This window comes from Neolamprologus multifasciatus, chromosome 16 (genome assembly GCF_963576455.1).
Source record: "Neolamprologus multifasciatus chromosome 16, fNeoMul1.2, whole genome shotgun sequence".
Classification (NCBI taxonomy): Eukaryota; Metazoa; Chordata; class Actinopteri; order Cichliformes; family Cichlidae; genus Neolamprologus; species Neolamprologus multifasciatus.
In genome coordinates, this window is record NC_140454.1 from 19,806,452 (window position 1) to 19,822,670 (window position 16,219).

Consider the following 16,219-nt stretch of genomic DNA (forward strand, 5'->3'; position numbering starts at 1 on the left):
CTTTTGAGGTCAGAAAGAGTACTTTATCTGTAAGGAGGAAATATTTTGCTCATGGGTGCTGAAATCAATTTTTTTTTCATTTTATATTTAAACATAACCAATAACATAGTGAGCAGAGGTCTTTATACCTAAAGCAAGTTCTCCTTTAAATTGTAGCTGTATTAAAAAACATTCTTTTCTTAGGCAAATTAGTTTTCATAAATATTTATATTAACTATGCTGGAGCTGGAGTGGACAGAGTTCAGGCTGCTGAGTGGTTCTCTGTTGCTGCACCGTCAGTACCAGTTGATAATAAAGCACCCAGGCACACAGATGTTTCTTCGAGCTGGGCTTAATGAGGAGCCTACGCACTTAGGACAGTTACATAATTCAGAGCCAGCCTCAGGTGCCACTGGATGCTAAGCAACCCGGGATGGTGGAGAAAAATGTGGAAATACGTTCTGCTGGGGAGTTTAACTAATCTGCCTAATCTGGTTACATCAGAGCTTCTGTTCTGCTTCATTTATTTTGGCTGATTAATATCTAAGTTTTCCTGAAGAGAGCTACAAGAGATTATTCAATGCATGCAGAGCAAGCTGAATGTCCATACATTTAAAGTGCTTAAAAACCAAAAAGGATACTTTTATAATTGACATTTCTGACATAATATAAATATCGATAAACTGTCATTTCTGACAATCTAGAATTTCACCTGTTCTTTCATCTGAGCTGCAGTGGTAAGGGATCTTACTCGTTATCTATCTGTTTTTATTGACTTTTACACAGAACTGATGGGCTAACAGGTCACAATAAAATCTGGAGGTCTGATTTTGTTTCAGGCTTTTGTGGTGTAAACTGTCAAAATGAAGTTTTCAAAAACCATTTGTGCTCTAATTTGTGTGTAACCTCTTAAACACGGACGTAAACCCTAAAAAGGATGGATATTCATAAGGAAAAAATGGGAAAACACTTCAGGCAAAAGCATCTCCCAAATGATTCCAGGGTTGTATAATGTCCCAAAGAAACTCTTTAATAAGAAATTCAACAGTCTTTACAGTTATTGTGATTTACATATAAAACAAACACCATAGAATGGACTCAGGTAAGCAACAGATCAAGCAAATGAAAATTTCAAAACATGTTATTCAAACCCACAAATGCAACTTTTTTAAACATACACTGTTTCAGTCCTCATGTGATTACGGCCATAATACACATACATATTTACACTCGTTTGCCAACACTACCATTCAACCTTGCTGATATCCTTGATCAATAAGTGTTGGGGGTAATATTGTAAAACTTGAAAGCTGCTCCACAGTCTAAGCTAGCTTCCTCTCTTCATGCTCTCTGATTAGCAAATTAACACAGTAAGGAATAACAGCAACCACACCGAGAGGTATTGAAGCACTTTTACAGAACGACAGTATATAAAACAGAGCCTCATTGTGAGTGGGCATTTTAATAAAGTTGTACAGTTGCAGAAATGTGAGCGTTGCAGTCACGCACATGAGTTTAAACATACTTTTGCAGCCGTTCTTCCCTTTGCAGCTCTGAACGAACATCTCAGAGTTCACTGCCAGGCCCAGACCAAATAAGGCTCCCAGGTTTCTAACCAGACCGGCAAAAGGCGCCGTGTCGAGATGGATCCAGTCTGGGTTAGCGCACCACTTCTTGGCTTTGCTGACTGACCACATGGGATCGATATCCAACAGTTTAAAGAGCAGATAAAAGCAAACAGCGAAAGAGAAAAGAAAAATGTTGGTTTGGAGGTAAACTTTCAAGCTTGCATTGTAGACTGAGGGGATGTGATCAAAGGCCTCAGCAATCAGCATGCCTACACATTAAAAAAAGAAAAAAGGTTTTTAGTCCTAAAACAAAACAACAGATATATCAGATATTTTTTTGACAGCAGAGTGGAACACACCAGTGAAAACACCGAGGATAACTTGATGTGGAAAGTGTGTTGCAATAAAAATCCTGGAGATGCAAACACTTATCTGAATGACCCAGAAAGTCATCCACAAAAAGGACCTCAGAAGACAAAACCTGTAGGAATAATACATATTTAAAAAAAGACAAGACAACTAACTTAATTGTAAAGATGTATATAACCTCTCACCTTTGAAAGCTGTGTACAGATGAGGCACGGGAGGGCCGAGCATAATTTAAAGCAGAAGTGATCATCACATACCACACGCATGATGAGCCCATGGCGTGACCAGATGGACTGCCTGTTCAGAAAAACATTAAATAAAGTTTTCTACACTTTAATAGCTTTAAGTACCGACTCGTACATGCATACTAACCTGGCCCTGTTTCACAAGTGATATGAAACTGGTCCAAATGTGGTTTTGAATCATTGTGGTAGAAGGGTGTTTCTTGCACCCACCAGTATGGTCGGTGCCCAAATAAAATCCTGCAAAAGAAAATATAAGAATAAAGTTCAGAAATACATAAAATAAAGATACAAATGCTAACCTAAGAGTAGGCTTACCATTTAAAAATAAGGTTGAACCAGTCTCCAATGACAGCCACCCAAATCATCTTGGTGCCAACATTGTGACTGAGATGGAACCAGAGAGGGAAATAAACAGAGAAAATATTACGAGGGTCACCCACTACTGACACAAAATCGATGAAGTCATGGTATTGCCAGTAGTTGTTCTGCAGGTACTGTATAACCTGCACACCAAAGCTGTAGACAAAATCCATGTTTTTCCCTATCTATGTACACAACTGCAACAGCTTCTTCTTCAATGCCAGCTAAAGCACCTTGAGCCCTTTCCTACCTCAGGAACTTTATATCAACCTGGCATCATAAATCATTAAATGAACCCATGGCAACAACTGCAAAATCTTTGCTTTGAACCCAACATAAAATAATGTTGCCATTAGGGATCAGCATTTTAAGACATGTTACAAAACTGTTTACACCCTGAGCATGTAGATATTAGATTTTTCACACAACATTGCTTTTACAATTGTTAAATATTAGCCATTGTACACACGAAGAAAGACAGTTCCGCGTAACCTGCTGGATCCTTTCAGCCTCATTAATATTCTCATTCTCAATGAACGCAGCAACAAAATGAGCTTCCTATAATGCTGCAAAAGAAAAACACAGCCCATCTGGCATCTGGCACAGTAGAGTTCACTGAGTACATCTGTTAGCATTCAGCTATCTTCCCATTCTAATCAGAGCACAAATACTGAAAAAAGTATAATGTTGTTTTATATAGTTTGGACGGAATTTCGGATCATCTGAACTTCCACATACTGACCACAAGGTGGGATATCGTTTCAGCAAAAAACATCCTGAAAACATTATATATATCATTATAAATATAAATTTAGCAAGAGGAGTGGGTTATTTAATATTTTTAAACCATGTTTTCTCGGTTTAAAAACATAACAGTTTTTAGCTCATTTGAAAGCAGAGGAAATAATATGAATGATAAACGTAATTTCCGTTTGCCGTTGAGTGCCCGCCCCCTACGCGTAGACCGCGGATTTTTGAAAATAACGACCTGCGCAACAGCAAGGCGTAAATCTAGAGTTCTCTTCAAAACATGTGAGTGTTACACTGAAACGTTAATGGACTGACTAGTGTAAGCCACATTTGTAAAATATCCTTTGGTTTCATTTGCAAGCTAATCGATGACGAACTAACCGCTAATGTTCCCCCGGCTAATGTTAGCATTGGCATGCTAACGTTGTTAGTATGTTTTGGTGTAGCTGTTACGTCACCGGTTGTCCGATATGCATAAATAATGTTGTGTTCGGCGATTGGCGATCGTGGCTCAAGAGTTGGCAGTTCGTCTTGTAATCGGAAAGTTGCCGGTTCGAGCCCCGGCTCGGACAGTCTCGGTCGTTGTGTCCTTGGGCAAGACACTTCACCTACCGCCTACTGGTGTTGGCCAGAGGGGCCGATGGCGCGATATGGCAGCCTCGCCTCTGTCAGTCTGCCCCAGGGCAGCTGTGGCTACAACTGTAGCTTGCCTCCACCGGTGTGTGAATTTGAGAGTGAATGAATAGTGGAATTGTAAAGCGCTTTGAGGGTCTCGAAAAGCTCTATATAAAATGCAATCCATTATTTAAATAATAAAGCCAGCTTTTACTAGCGACAGGTCGATTGTGAACTAATTAAATAACTAATTATGCCAGTAAACATTTAAAACTGTTTTAACTGACCATGGTTTCAGCTGTACTCTTTGATATGCTTTGAAATGTTTTGGTGTCATTGTTTGCTGGAACTAACAGCCACAGTGCATAACTATATGTCTTTTAGAAGATTCATGTAAATACAACACAGTACAACACAGCCTGTTCTGTACTGTTGTACTTTTTAATCTTGCTTTTATCTCCATAACGTCTGGGTCATTGTACATTGGTTAAGCCAAAGGAAAAAAAAGTTTACTAGAGCACTAACAACTATAAAATTAACAATTTACTAAGAATACACTGCTAGATTACACACAATCGCCTGGGGGGTTTATTACGAAGCAATGTTTTGGCCGAAAGTGCCACATTTTCTCAGATTCTTTTATTTACAGCATGTCTTAAAAGCCGTGTAGATTCTCTGCTGGGGGAATGTGTGCAAGTTGTTAAGCACTAGCTGTACATCAGATTCTGTGATTTACATGCATACATGATGCAAGAAATGTTTTTATACTTGATTTTTAATCTGCTGCTAAGGCTGTTTTACCTTGCTGGAAGCTGTTTACACAGCTTTGTAAACAGAGCAAAAAATACAGAGAATACCAAAAATACCTGTTCAATCGATTAGATCAATTTCATTTTAATCTGCTCACAAAGCAAGGTCTCATCCTCGTTTTAGGCTACAGGAAAGCGTCAGAGCTGAGCACACAGAGTAACCCTTAATGTTCGTTTCCATCCATTTCCATCCGTTTCAGAGCTCTAATGTACAGACTTCATGTTAGAAATAAACAGCAGCATTCAGAGCGCGTTCAGCATTAAAATAGTTAAGTCACTTTAAAATAAAATAAAAAATGTAATTAAAAGTTTATTTGACTGCTTTGTGCGCTAAATCAAAAACAATTAACCGCAATTAATTTAATGTCTTATTCATAACTTTGTTACTTGTTGCTGTTTATTTCTAATGTTCTTTATAGATTTTTATTACCATTTCATCTTCATGATTACGTGATAATGTGTTTGATTGTGGGTGACACTCATATCCTGGACAAATAAATTACTCTGAGCAGCTTTTTCTGTATTCTGTTCTGCGCCAGTGTTGACCGACCACTACAGTTGTCTGGCTCTGCAGTGAAAATTGTGCTTGTGTTTGTGTTTTACCACAGATTCATAACAAAGCACCATGATGTCCATCACTGACCCAAACATGAGCGATAGGTTTACAAGTGCAATGGAGGAGATCCACAACAAGGAGCTTAAAACATACACAGACATAATAGACACAACGACAGAGTTGGCCCAATCCCACAGGCAGTTTGTGAAGTCAGCACTTGGTAATTTATTTTTAATGACATATACAAACATCTGTCATGAATGCTACCCTGTTCAGCTTTTTTCATTATTATTATCCTTTATTTCAATAGAAAAGAAATTGCACATGGACTTTTTAGTTTTAGTCTTTTGTCCCCTTTTTTTTCCTCACTTTCCTATCTTCACTGCTTCACTATCCAATAAAGGCAAACATGTCAAAGAAAGAGAATATTAATTATGAGTAACATTTAGTCTTACAGGTTTAATAACAACTAGGTCCAAAGTTGTGTTTTTGGAGTGTTTTAAGACAGTCTGAGTATCGTCCAGCACAGTGGATTACAACATTATACATATTTTCTTACTTGATTAGAGTTGTCAGATATGGCTGATAATAAATGTTTTCTGTTGCAGATACGTGTTTAAAGAAGTGTAAGGATGATGACATATTGTTTGAAACAATACAGACATTCAAAAAAGGTGAGTTTCAGTAAATTAGGCACACAGTATTAGCATGTACCTTAAATGTAGGTCATACTGCTGAGTTCAAGTGTACATGTGAAAATGGTGGTTTGTAATGCTGCTTCCGCATCTTTACTTTATCTCTGGACTTAGTTGTACTGACACAACTTGAGTACTGACACAATGTTTGCCTCGTAGACCTCGAACGGAAAAAAGTGGCTTTAAAAGAGAAACGACAAGCAATATCTGAAGTGATATCTGAGATTCAGGAGAAGGATATGCAGAAAGAGGACATTATCCAGAAGATTGAGAAGCTTAAAGAAGAACAAACCAAGAGAAAAGAACGTAAGATTGTGTGATTGTGACGCTGATGCTATAACGTATAAATTAAATATTAAACTGTGACTGTATTGTATGGTACACTTATTTTTTCTGCCTACATTTCAGTGATTGAATCTCAATACAAAGCAAACAAAGACCGACTGAAGAATCTCCAAAAAGCCAGACTCGTCTTTCAGGATCATCTGGGGTTGGAGGTACGAACAATCCTCGGCAAAACACAGCTGGTTAAAGGTATGCAAAAACCATGCATTTTTGATACACATATGTTTGTCGACTCTTGTTTATGTTATCTGTAACAGATTTTTGTGCAAGAGGTTTTGGTCTTGCTGTTCCTTTTAGACTGATCATGACTGATATGGTTATGATACTTTCTAAAATAAAACAACCATAAGGATAAAAGCTCTAGCTATTCAGAAGTGACAAATCAATATTATTATAATTATTTAGATTTTTTGTGTTGGAATGGAATAAATACTCAGTACATGAGTACTAGTTAAAACAGTGGAACCACATTCATCATGTTTCTGAAGCTGTCTGCATGCACATATCCAAACTAGAGTAATTCTGACCTACAAACTCCTGCTTAATTGTTAATTGGTTGAGTTGAATGCACTGAATAGAAAGACTATAATCATAAAGTAATATTTTTACCTTCGGTGGATTAAAATGAAGGCTCTGCTCTGCATATTCCTGTTACCATGGTGAACTGATTGATATTTATGCTTGTATGTATCATCATTAACAATAAAGACATGCACAGCTCAGAGTGAATATAATCAGATCGTGAAGAAACTCTGGACACGTGTACTGTTACTGAAAAAGTGTTGTGCAACTTAATGATGGTCAGCTGGTTGTTGCGATTTCAACTTGTGACACACGCCGCTTCTGATACGACTCAAGAACTTTGTTTTGAACTTTTAAAGGTGAAAAGTTGCAGTTTGTTTTCCGAAACATCAACCCCTCTGATCCAGACAGCGCCTATGTCATCACGATGGGGATTAATGAAAGCGGATCATACCAGAGTAAGTTAAATACCTCTACTTTTTTTTTTCACAGCCCTGTGTAATGTAATAGTATTTCTGTGTATTAATTTCAAACAGATTCACAAATATAGATATGAGATTTTTATTATTATTTAAAAAGCTATAGGAAGACCAAAAAACACACTGATATTTAATGTCTTTGTAAAATTGGTTCAAATAAGACCGGAGAGAAACATTGGAACACTTAACCTGATATATGTTGGCTCACTCTTTGATTGCATCTACTGTAATCAGTCATTGGTTTGTTTTTTTTCTTTTCTATTTTACAGTTGTCTCCAGTGACCCCGTGCTCGAGTGTTTGCCAGCCTTGGAAAAGCGACTTCAGGAGACCAATAATTTACCAGCATTCCTGGCAAATGTGAGGAAGGAGTTTATCTCTCAGACGCGTCGCTAAAATTGAATGCAGGGAAGGATGAAAAGCACGCAGTGACATTCTCCCTGCAATTTGGACTAAAGAAAGCACGGTGGATTCAATGGAGTAATCAGTGGAGGATTACAAATCTTTAAATAAAAAGTCAACTTCAGGACTCTTAGATTTGAATTTCAAATACTCTTTTGTACTCAGTAGCTAACAAGTGTGAATTCTTCTTATTAAAAAGATTAAGTTTCTTTTTTGGCATCATTTCAGACGAGTTCTTGTTGGAGATAAGTATATGAATTTCAGGAGCGGGACCACGCCAGTCCCCTTCGAGGCCTTGCTCAAACCGCAGCTCAATGAATGTCCAAGCCGTTCACCTTTATCTACGATAACGCTGTCAAACCTAAAATGAGGATGTGGGCCCAGCGAGTGAATGGACATTTGGACAACTGCTTACCTTTTAATCCTGAATAATAAGGAACTGACCACTTAAACATTGATGTAAACAGTTTTATTTTATTTGTTTGTTACAAATCTCTTTTTTACACGTGCTACAGACATCAATGGTGTAATAAAGCACTTCTTTATTAAAGCCTCGTGTTAGTCGACCTTGTATCGAGTGTAATATAAATTATGAAAAAACTTGTTATTTGATATTAGTGTTATGTTCAACTTTAATCCTAGGAGCATTACAAAATACCCAGGGGGCAGTGTTAAGATGCTGAATGTACATCTCACTTCATAAATATACAAGAACTGAATGTGACAAATGTTGAATAATTAACCAAATTAAAATCAGTGCATACACAGATATTGTTCCTTTCAGACTAAGTTTCTAATGAATGTGTGGCATCGCTGTGGTTAGAATTTGATTCAGGGTCGGTCAGGCATCAGATGATTTAATGCTGCTTAACCGAGGTAGCTCTTCAACATAGGTTGATGGGAAATGGCCCGTCTGCCTGTTCAGCATGCCAAACCACCAGCCGTTTTCTTCCTTGGAATAAATGTCTAGTAAATCTCCTGTGAAACATGATTTTTTCAGTTAAACTTTAAATCTTTGCTTTTAAGAAACGCAGACGTTTTTAGTAAACTGCAGTTTAGTGTCACTTACCTTCGTTCAGAGCCAGTTCATCGTCGTGCTCAGGGGTGAAGTTGTAAATGGCCTTGCATTTTCCTATACTGCACAACTCTGGGGTTGTTTTATCTGCTAAAAATAATTGGTTTTAGTGCTTTAATTTCCTGAATTTCCAGATGTTGTAATTTTAAACAAACAGTTGTATCTGTGCTCTGTAAATGAATTACCTTGTCCTTTGTCCTCTTCCGCGTGAGGCTCCAAGACTTCATTAACAGTGCTGCCATTCTCTGCAGTTTGATTTTCCTGTGTTGTGCTTGCAGAACTGACCTGGTCAGTGGCATTTTTTGAAGGATCCACAGACTGCTGTGCCACAAACAGAGGTGGTCCTTTGTAAATGATGGAAGCTCTCAGTGACTGCCGGGATCTGAAGGGTGTCCTCCTGAGTCTGACTGGACGAGCCAGCTGAACTAGACTATGTTCACAGTCCTTGAACAGAAGAAAGGGTTTCAACTACAGCATTTGTCTTTACAGAAGCGTAAACACAGAACTGTACAATGATGTAATATAAAATAAAAATTCGCCTTTTTGATATTCCAGTCTTTTTATTTCTGGTGTTTTTCCAATTTAATAAGATAAATTGAAATAACAAGAGAAGTTCTCATTTGCTCATTTTCCTGCAAGCAAACTGTCCTACCTACCAATTTAGTGTAATTTGCTTTGCATCAAGACAGTTTGTGTCTTTATGTACTGCAGGTGGTAATGTTATGAGCCGATTTTGAATGTAAGATGATTCATCAGAAATGTATTTATGCTGTTGACTCACGAGATACAGGAAAGGACAGGATACAGGAAAGGACAGGATCCCTAATAATATAGAATAAAAATAATCTTGTTCATTCAGAAAAAAATAGGCAACTATTTTATCTCAAGTAAAAACATTTTGCCTCTACATGTGAACCAAACATAAGTATATTTATTGATGATGATTGATACCAAACTACCAGCTACGACAGGCCTGTTGCCCCAGCAGTCTGATTCACCAGTTGATGCTAAAAATAAGTGTAAAATAACTGTAATCAACAAGCTAGCAGGTGGAAGTATTGAAGGAGAGGAATGAAAGCCAGTAGAAGCAAAACAGAATACATGTGTGTGAATGACAGGAAGAGTGATGGAGTACTGAAGATGCAAGGTAGCAGATACTGGGAAGAATCTTGTGCACACTGTGCTTTTATTTCTGGGAAAATCAAAAAGATCCTGTTTCTTACTTGCACCATCTGTCCAGTAAAACCAATATTCCACTATAGTTCCAGTTAATCTGCTTTAAATATGTTACTGGTATGGGTATGCAGAGTAAGAGATTAAAGTTAACCCCCTATCAAGTCTGTTCCTATTAAGCTGAGGATTCAGTCCAGTCACATTTTAGTTACAAATCCTCTGTGCCAACAAAAGGCGGCTTCATAATGGAAGTCTTACCTTGTCCTTCCATTTCAGAATACTGTTGCTGAACCGGTGATGGGACTTTGGTTTCCCTTCTAATTTAGACAGCGATGTAGAGAGTTTGTAATGAGTAGCCTCCAGGAGATCCAGTTTTAGAGTATTCTATACATGAGTTGACATTAGTGAGCAATTGGGAACCCTGGATTCATGGTCTGTTTGAAGAAAACATCAAACAGCACACAGCAGCATAAATCCACATCCACTCTGGCATTACTGTCCACTATTTACCTCATCAAGCTGCTGCTCGGTTTCCTCAAGGTTCTTTTGGTTGGAAAAAGATGGATTTTCAGAGTATGTTTTCATAAGTTTTTCAATTCCTGCGACACATTGTAAGAATTAGAATGACAGAAAAACAGCAAATGATTTTACCTGTTATTTTAAAAGTTGCATAACACAGCTTGCCTTCACAGTCTTTCTTTGTTTTCGTAATATTCTCGTCGAGGCGCTGAAGTTTAAGCTTGATTGCCTCTCTTCTTCTGTCTTTGCCCATGAATGATTTGCTGTCTTCCTCCTGAGCATAGATACCTGGTCACTTATTAAATCAGAAACATGTTTTAAACTCTACCATCGATGGTTAAATCTACAGGGATTAAAAGTAGCATGTTAACTTTGAATTCGTCCTGAAAACTTTTCAGACATGCTGCATGTTGCACCCCAATCGTACATGTCCTTATACAGGGACATGTACTACATTTTATTAAATCAGAAAAATCTCATTGAGGTTACCAATCATATTTCCATAGAAGCCACATCTTTAAAAAAACGTATATGTTGTATATATGTATAGCTATATTTATGTAACATTAAATATAGAGTAGATCACGGTACAGGATTTCTGTCAGGCCCTACCAGTAACTTTTTTATATGCAGCACGCACACACTAACATAAAAAGATGCCCCCTGCAGAGATGACCGCCTGCAGAAAAAAATACCTCGGTTTGAAATGCAACAGCAGACACCAAAGACTTACGAAATAATCAGCCATCAAAAACTCGGCTTTGTGATCTTCAGTGGTGTTTCTGTTCTCTTCTACCAGGGCTTGTATGTCTTTATCAGTGTCCACCCTTTGGACTGCCTGTTCTATCTGTGTTTGGCCCTAGAAGTAGCACAAGTATGCATAGGTGATATAATATCCTTAATATACCAGTGATTCAACGTGTACTGGACGATGGTGGTCAGGATGTCTCACATGTTTGAGGGTCTGTCCAAAGCTGTACATTTGGAGGTTATATCTTTTTAGGATGTTGCCTAGAAGTTCAATCCGTTGCTTCTCCAGCTCCTGTATGATCTGAAAGAGCAGAAAGTGAGAAAGTCCTTGTTTAGATCATCTCCTGGCCATTTAAACCATGGAGCACATAACAACAAATATATGCCCTTGAGTTAGATGATTGCCATCTAACCCATAAATTCAATAAATGCACCAAGTGATTCAGGTCATAATGTGTGGAAAGACCATGTGCAGAGTAAAAGAAAGATCACAGGCTTAAGCCAGCAGCCCCAAGTTCTGGTACTGTGTCCTTATTAAACAACGTGTACACTAAATAAATGTGGGAATCTCTGAAAATACATGCAATGTCTACTGCTGCACAGAGTGGATTTTGATGAAAGAAATGTAAGCTAAAAAAATCGCTACTGAAATGTATGTTGCATAATTCATTGAGAACAAAATGACATAACCACGGTTAGTAGAACTCATAATCATCAACCATCCTTGAAGATTACACCAACTGGCAAAGTTAAAACCTGATGTTACAGGCCGATCCAACCGGAGTCACAATGTGGCTCAGTAATGCTTATGACCTCATTCTGATGAGTCTGTGGATGGTGTCCTGGAAGATCCCCAGCATTTAGGCATCAATACACAATTTCCCAGAGGTTCTCAACTGGATTCACGTCTGGTTTTTGTGCTCAAAATACAGAACATACTGTCCTGGGAGATCCCAGCATTTAGGCATCAATACACAATTTCCCAGAGGTTCTCAACTGGATTCATGTCTGGTTTTGTGCTCAAAATACAGAACATACTGTCCTGGGAGATAAGCTGTGCTTTCAGAGTTTTCTGGAACCAATCAGAAGTGAAATCTTTCACACTAATGAAAAACTCTTGACTACGTCACTGAGCCCCGTTATCTCATAAAGAGCCACTCTTAATAAGAGGAACAGCTAAATGCCCACAAAATGATAAGTAGGAAACTATTTTCTCCACCTGGTAGCAGTTTTTCAATGTGTTTTCCCACTTGAGTCTCATCTGATGACCCTCCATGTTGATATTAAAGTACTCCTCATCCACCCGCGCCTGCATCTCTGCTGACTTAGTCAGCCTGTTAAGCATCTGGAGTCAAGAACAGAGAGAAAACTTTAGCAACCATGCTGACAGTGCTTTCCAGTAAGTATCCCCCCCGTGGTGAAAAAGACTGCAGTGATGAAAACAGTATGACACATTCTGTACCTTCTGTTTTTCTTTCTCAGTGGAGATGTGTTTGTTGTTTTCAACAAAGTTGAACAGAGCCTCGTGTTCTCTTGTTAGTCCAATTAATTTCTTTGTTGATCTAGTTTTAGAAGAAGAAATCAAATGAAATCAATCAAATGAATATATTATATGAATATATTATTATGAACTTTGTGCTACAACTACTTTGTGATGCTGTGTGTCAAAAGGGACAGACTGAATTTGAAAGATAAATCATTTATCTTGGCTTCTTGTGAGTTTATTTTTGTAGATATGAAATTTTACACTCATAGCTACAAAAACACTTTATTATTTTATTTTATTATTTTTCAAAACATTTTCAACGAATGCATCACGTGTTAAAAAAAAAAGCTTTATATCAGATTTGCATTGCAGCCAAACAGTTCCTGGAAACGGTCACAACAGAGTCATTTTATGCATGGTTCATAAGGCCAAACATCACAGTGACTAATGATAAATCTACCCATTTTGAAAGGAGGAACGGTTATGGCTGGTCACAATTCCAGACTTTATAATGTGCCATCAAACCAAATCGTAAAGTATCATAATTCCTCAGCATGACCCTCCTTTTAATGGCATGCAACTGTTCAAACAAATATATTATTAAAGCTTATATCAGACCTGTGAGTTCTGCATACATTCTAATGCATTCTTGCAGGTATCCACAGTATAGCAATTCTCTGACTGTACAGGCCAACATATTTTTGGCGATACAGTCATTTTATGGATTTATGATTCAGCAGCTCCACCAAAGCCAATTTCTGTCCCTGTATATGTTTACAACACGCCCTTACCTTCAGTTGCTCACTCCAGTTAGCAGTAACAAGCTTTCCGGTTCTTTCAATGGCACTGTCAAGCTAGAAAAGAGTGGCATATTGTGCTATCACTGGAAACTGTAGCAGAGAGATTTTGATAAAAGGAAAGACTGAATTACATACAGGCCTCTTCCTCTTATTATGCTCGTCTAAGACTTGTCGTATTTCCACAATTGCTTCCTGCTGAAATGCATTTCCTACTGATCTGAAATGAAGACATAAATCTGCATTTAAACTCCAGCTCAAGATAACATTTGTTTAATCATTCGATCATCAATCATACCTGTGGGCGTCTGCTCTTGAGTACATCTCATCTGACACATGACACCAGGCACTGTGGGTGGAACTGAGTGGGGAGCCAACATGAAAAGGTTAGAGCTGTGGGCTAATTAGCCTGACACCTGCCTGTGTTTTGATCACATCTAACTTGGTGGCTGCATGTTTTTGCTCATCACACTATTATTCCTGTACGGCGCATAGCAATCAGTCCCAGGAAGAGGTCATGTTAAACACAAAACTGACAAAAGACAGCGTCACCCTTACTTGTTTGACATTCCTTTGGAGGCCCTGATGAGTTTGCCCGCGAGTTTTTGTAGGCCTTTGGAGTAAGTAAGCTCCAACTCTGCCCTAGGAACAGGAAAAAGATTGCAGCAAGGAAGAAGAAGAAAAAAAAACTGGGTCAAACAGTAACTCCTGAAGTGACTCAAGTGTTTTCTAACCACAGTCAGTGTACCTTTGCTGGAAAAACGGACATGAGCTCTTGCAGAAGTATTCCCCATTTTTTGAATATTGTTTCGCATTTTGATAGAGCTGGTGATACTGAAAAGTGATAAATAATACACCGTGAGTGCCTGAAACATTTGATTTGAATGTGGAAGTTGTGCGATCAGTCAAAAATATATACTCACAGAACAGGTGGTGGTAGGTTCCTTCATCTTAAGACTGTGGCTGTTTGTTGACTTTGTACCTGGAACTTTGACCACCCTCCTCCCAAAGTTACTCATGCGCAAACCACCTGAGCTTTATGCATTGCGCCAAAGGAAAATTCCAATGAGAGGGGTGAAAAAAAAACGAAAGAAGCTGCAAGCTTAAACTCAAGCTGGAAGGCAGCAGGTTTATGTGCAACCGATTCAGGACGGGGGAATATATAAACACCACAAAAAGGTCTGTCCACGCTTTTAGCAAACATAAATAAATAAAAGGATACGACCAAATAGAACTACTTTATATAATGTTCAAGCTAATTAAACCAGCTGAGTTTCCTAAAAAAAACGCTTTAGAGAAAGTTAAAGAAAGTAAGTAAAGTTAATACTTTTAGGTTGTTAGGTTGTGATGTTTTGGTAATAATTATTCTATAAGGACTTGCGTGGTTTTATTTCATGTCTATTTGGTAATAACAGTTTAAAACGTTAGTAATTAGCAGGTTCTACTTTATTTGGCTACTTGGTATGAAACATATCTTCCTTTGAATGTTGAACAATCAATTAAATCTGGTAAGTTTGGCCTGCATAAGTGATCCAAACACACAACCAGCTGGCATCCCACAAAACTGAACTGAGCCAAGTCAGACCCATCAGTTGTCTAGCCTGCTCATGATTACTAGCTGCTACACTGGACACTTTAAATCATTCAAATTGTAAATTGTTATTGATCCTATTACCTTAGTCTTGAACTGTATATTTATTTCTCTTCTTATATTTATTGTCTTTTGCACTGAATGGAACTGGAGCCTCGTCGTCTGGTCTCTCTATATACTGTACTGTATATAACAGAGATGACAATAAAGTTTAATTTGACTTTGAAATTGCTAATGGAGTATTAGTTGTTTAATGTAAAACCTATTTAGACTGCATTATTTTTAATTATTAGGATTCTGGGGTATTAGATTTTGTCCTTGCCCTGGATTTTTTCACTCTATATTTTGTGTTAAATGGGTTTGTTTGGCTGTGCTTCTCTTTTTATTCCTTTCTGGTTTCCTCCACCTCTGTTATCCTGCTTCTTGGTATTCTTCAAGGCCAGGTATTACTTATTTGTCTTTCAGTTACTATCTGATTTACCATGAATGCTAGCTTTCTCTTGTTTTCTTTTGGTTTTGCTTACTGCTTTTCTTTTCCCATTTCCTAGTTTTTACTTTTTGTGTTGAAAACCACTTTGTGTCTGTGAAAAGGACTCTGTAAATAAACTTTACTTAAATACTACTACCTATTTTGTGATTGTCTGCCCCATTTATTGGTGGGTCTGTATGTCCTGTATGTGTCCACAGAGGCTTTTCTTTACCTCATAAGATAATATATATGTGCTCCATATGTTTGTTTCTTGTGCTTCTGTTTTGGTTTTTTTTTACATTTCAATTTTGTTCTTACCTTTTTGTAACTACTTAATAACTTATATCCTTAAAATATTTATTCAAAAGTAACATTTCAATGTGTAATATCTTCTTCTGAGAATCCCAATCAATATTTTTGTTGTTGTGTTGACCTTGTCAACCTCTGTGTCCAGCATTTGAGTTCCTAACCTCACCCTAATGCTCCAGCAGATCTACAGTATAGTATAAATTTGAGGTATTTAGCAACCGTGCACAGAGAAGCAATGGGAGGAGGTTGAATGCTGTCTATGTGTTACTGAGGCTAACAGTAGCCTCTTTTCACAGCAGGCATTTTGAATTGTCACAGTCAAACTGTGTACGTTGCAGTTATGAGCCATGCTACCTCC

The 16,219-nt window shown here is 37.8% G+C and overlaps 3 protein-coding genes across 8 annotated transcripts; 1 reads left to right on the forward strand and 2 right to left on the reverse strand.

Moving 5' to 3' along the window:
- Positions 1-736: 736 nt before the first annotated feature.
- Positions 737-4,074, reverse strand: LOC146500727 (glucose-6-phosphatase 2-like). 2 transcript variants are annotated; one of them, XM_085134630.1, is made up of 6 exons: positions 3,653-4,074; positions 2,477-2,545; positions 2,289-2,398; positions 2,102-2,213; positions 1,907-2,028; positions 739-1,816 (listed from the first exon to the last, which is right to left on the reverse strand). In XM_085134630.1, the coding sequence occupies exons 2-6, from the start codon at positions 2,524-2,526 to the stop codon at positions 1,302-1,304; spliced, it is 909 nt and encodes a 302-aa protein (XP_084990756.1). In that variant the 5' UTR covers positions 2,527-2,545; positions 3,653-4,074; the 3' UTR covers positions 739-1,301. The 2 variants fall into 2 exon arrangements, with proteins under 2 accessions (XP_084990755.1, XP_084990756.1); XM_085134629.1 differs by lacking the exon at positions 3,653-4,074 and having other exon boundaries at positions 737-1,816; positions 2,477-3,355.
- Positions 3,435-7,901, forward strand: spc25 (SPC25 component of NDC80 kinetochore complex). Of its 2 annotated transcripts, none has more exons than XM_085134634.1 (7): positions 3,435-3,553; positions 5,304-5,471; positions 5,860-5,925; positions 6,106-6,252; positions 6,355-6,443; positions 7,173-7,271; positions 7,562-7,901. In XM_085134634.1, the coding sequence occupies exons 2-7, from the start codon at positions 5,321-5,323 to the stop codon at positions 7,652-7,654; spliced, it is 645 nt and encodes a 214-aa protein (XP_084990760.1). In that variant the 5' UTR covers positions 3,435-3,553; positions 5,304-5,320; the 3' UTR covers positions 7,655-7,901. The 2 variants fall into 2 exon arrangements, with proteins under 2 accessions (XP_084990760.1, XP_084990758.1); XM_085134632.1 differs by having other exon boundaries at positions 3,436-3,553; positions 6,355-6,480.
- On the reverse strand, positions 5,400-16,056 carry nostrin (nitric oxide synthase trafficking). Of its 4 annotated transcripts, XM_085134624.1 has the most exons (16): positions 14,416-16,056; positions 14,241-14,326; positions 14,051-14,134; positions 13,791-13,853; positions 13,631-13,712; positions 13,479-13,549; positions 12,672-12,771; positions 12,429-12,554; positions 11,412-11,510; positions 11,193-11,318; positions 10,625-10,733; positions 10,451-10,539; positions 10,199-10,324; positions 8,953-9,211; positions 8,762-8,854; positions 5,400-8,670 (listed from the first exon to the last, which is right to left on the reverse strand). In XM_085134624.1, the coding sequence occupies exons 1-16, from the start codon at positions 14,509-14,511 to the stop codon at positions 8,534-8,536; spliced, it is 1,746 nt and encodes a 581-aa protein (XP_084990750.1). In that variant the 5' UTR covers positions 14,512-16,056; the 3' UTR covers positions 5,400-8,533. The 4 variants fall into 4 exon arrangements, with proteins under 4 accessions (XP_084990750.1, XP_084990749.1, XP_084990748.1 ...); XM_085134623.1 differs by lacking the exon at positions 12,672-12,771 and having other exon boundaries at positions 8,762-8,857; positions 13,487-13,549; XM_085134622.1 differs by lacking the exon at positions 12,672-12,771 and having other exon boundaries at positions 13,487-13,549; positions 14,051-16,056.
- Between the last annotated feature and the right edge of the window lie 163 nt (positions 16,057-16,219).

Excerpts from the sequence above, each read along its gene's own strand:
- spc25 (XM_085134632.1), top strand. The coding sequence starts at position 5,321 with ATGATGTCCATCACTGACCCAAACATGAGCGATAGGTTTACAAGTGCA. Across the intron at positions 5,926-6,105 it reads AATACAGACATTCAAAAAAG|ACCTCGAACGGAAAAAAGTG; the intron begins GTGAGTTTCAGT and ends TTTGCCTCGTAG. Across the intron at positions 6,253-6,354 it reads ACAAACCAAGAGAAAAGAAC|TGATTGAATCTCAATACAAA; the intron begins GTAAGATTGTGT and ends CCTACATTTCAG.
- nostrin (XM_085134624.1), bottom strand. The coding sequence starts at position 14,511 with ATGAGTAACTTTGGGAGGAGGGTGGTCAAAGTTCCAGGTACAAAGTCA. Across the intron at positions 10,734-11,192 it reads TTTTGATGGCTGATTATTTC|GAGGAAGACAGCAAATCATT; the intron begins GTAAGTCTTTGG and ends ATCTATGCTCAG. Across the intron at positions 10,540-10,624 it reads AACAAAGAAAGACTGTGAAG|GAATTGAAAAACTTATGAAA; the intron begins GCAAGCTGTGTT and ends AATGTGTCGCAG.
- LOC146500727 (XM_085134629.1), bottom strand. The coding sequence starts at position 2,694 with ATGGATTTTGTCTACAGCTTTGGTGTGCAGGTTATACAGTACCTGCAG. Across the intron at positions 2,399-2,476 it reads TTCAACCTTATTTTTAAATG|GATTTTATTTGGGCACCGAC; the intron begins GTAAGCCTACTC and ends TTTCTTTTGCAG. Across the intron at positions 2,214-2,288 it reads CACTTGTGAAACAGGGCCAG|GCAGTCCATCTGGTCACGCC; the intron begins GTTAGTATGCAT and ends TTTTCTGAACAG.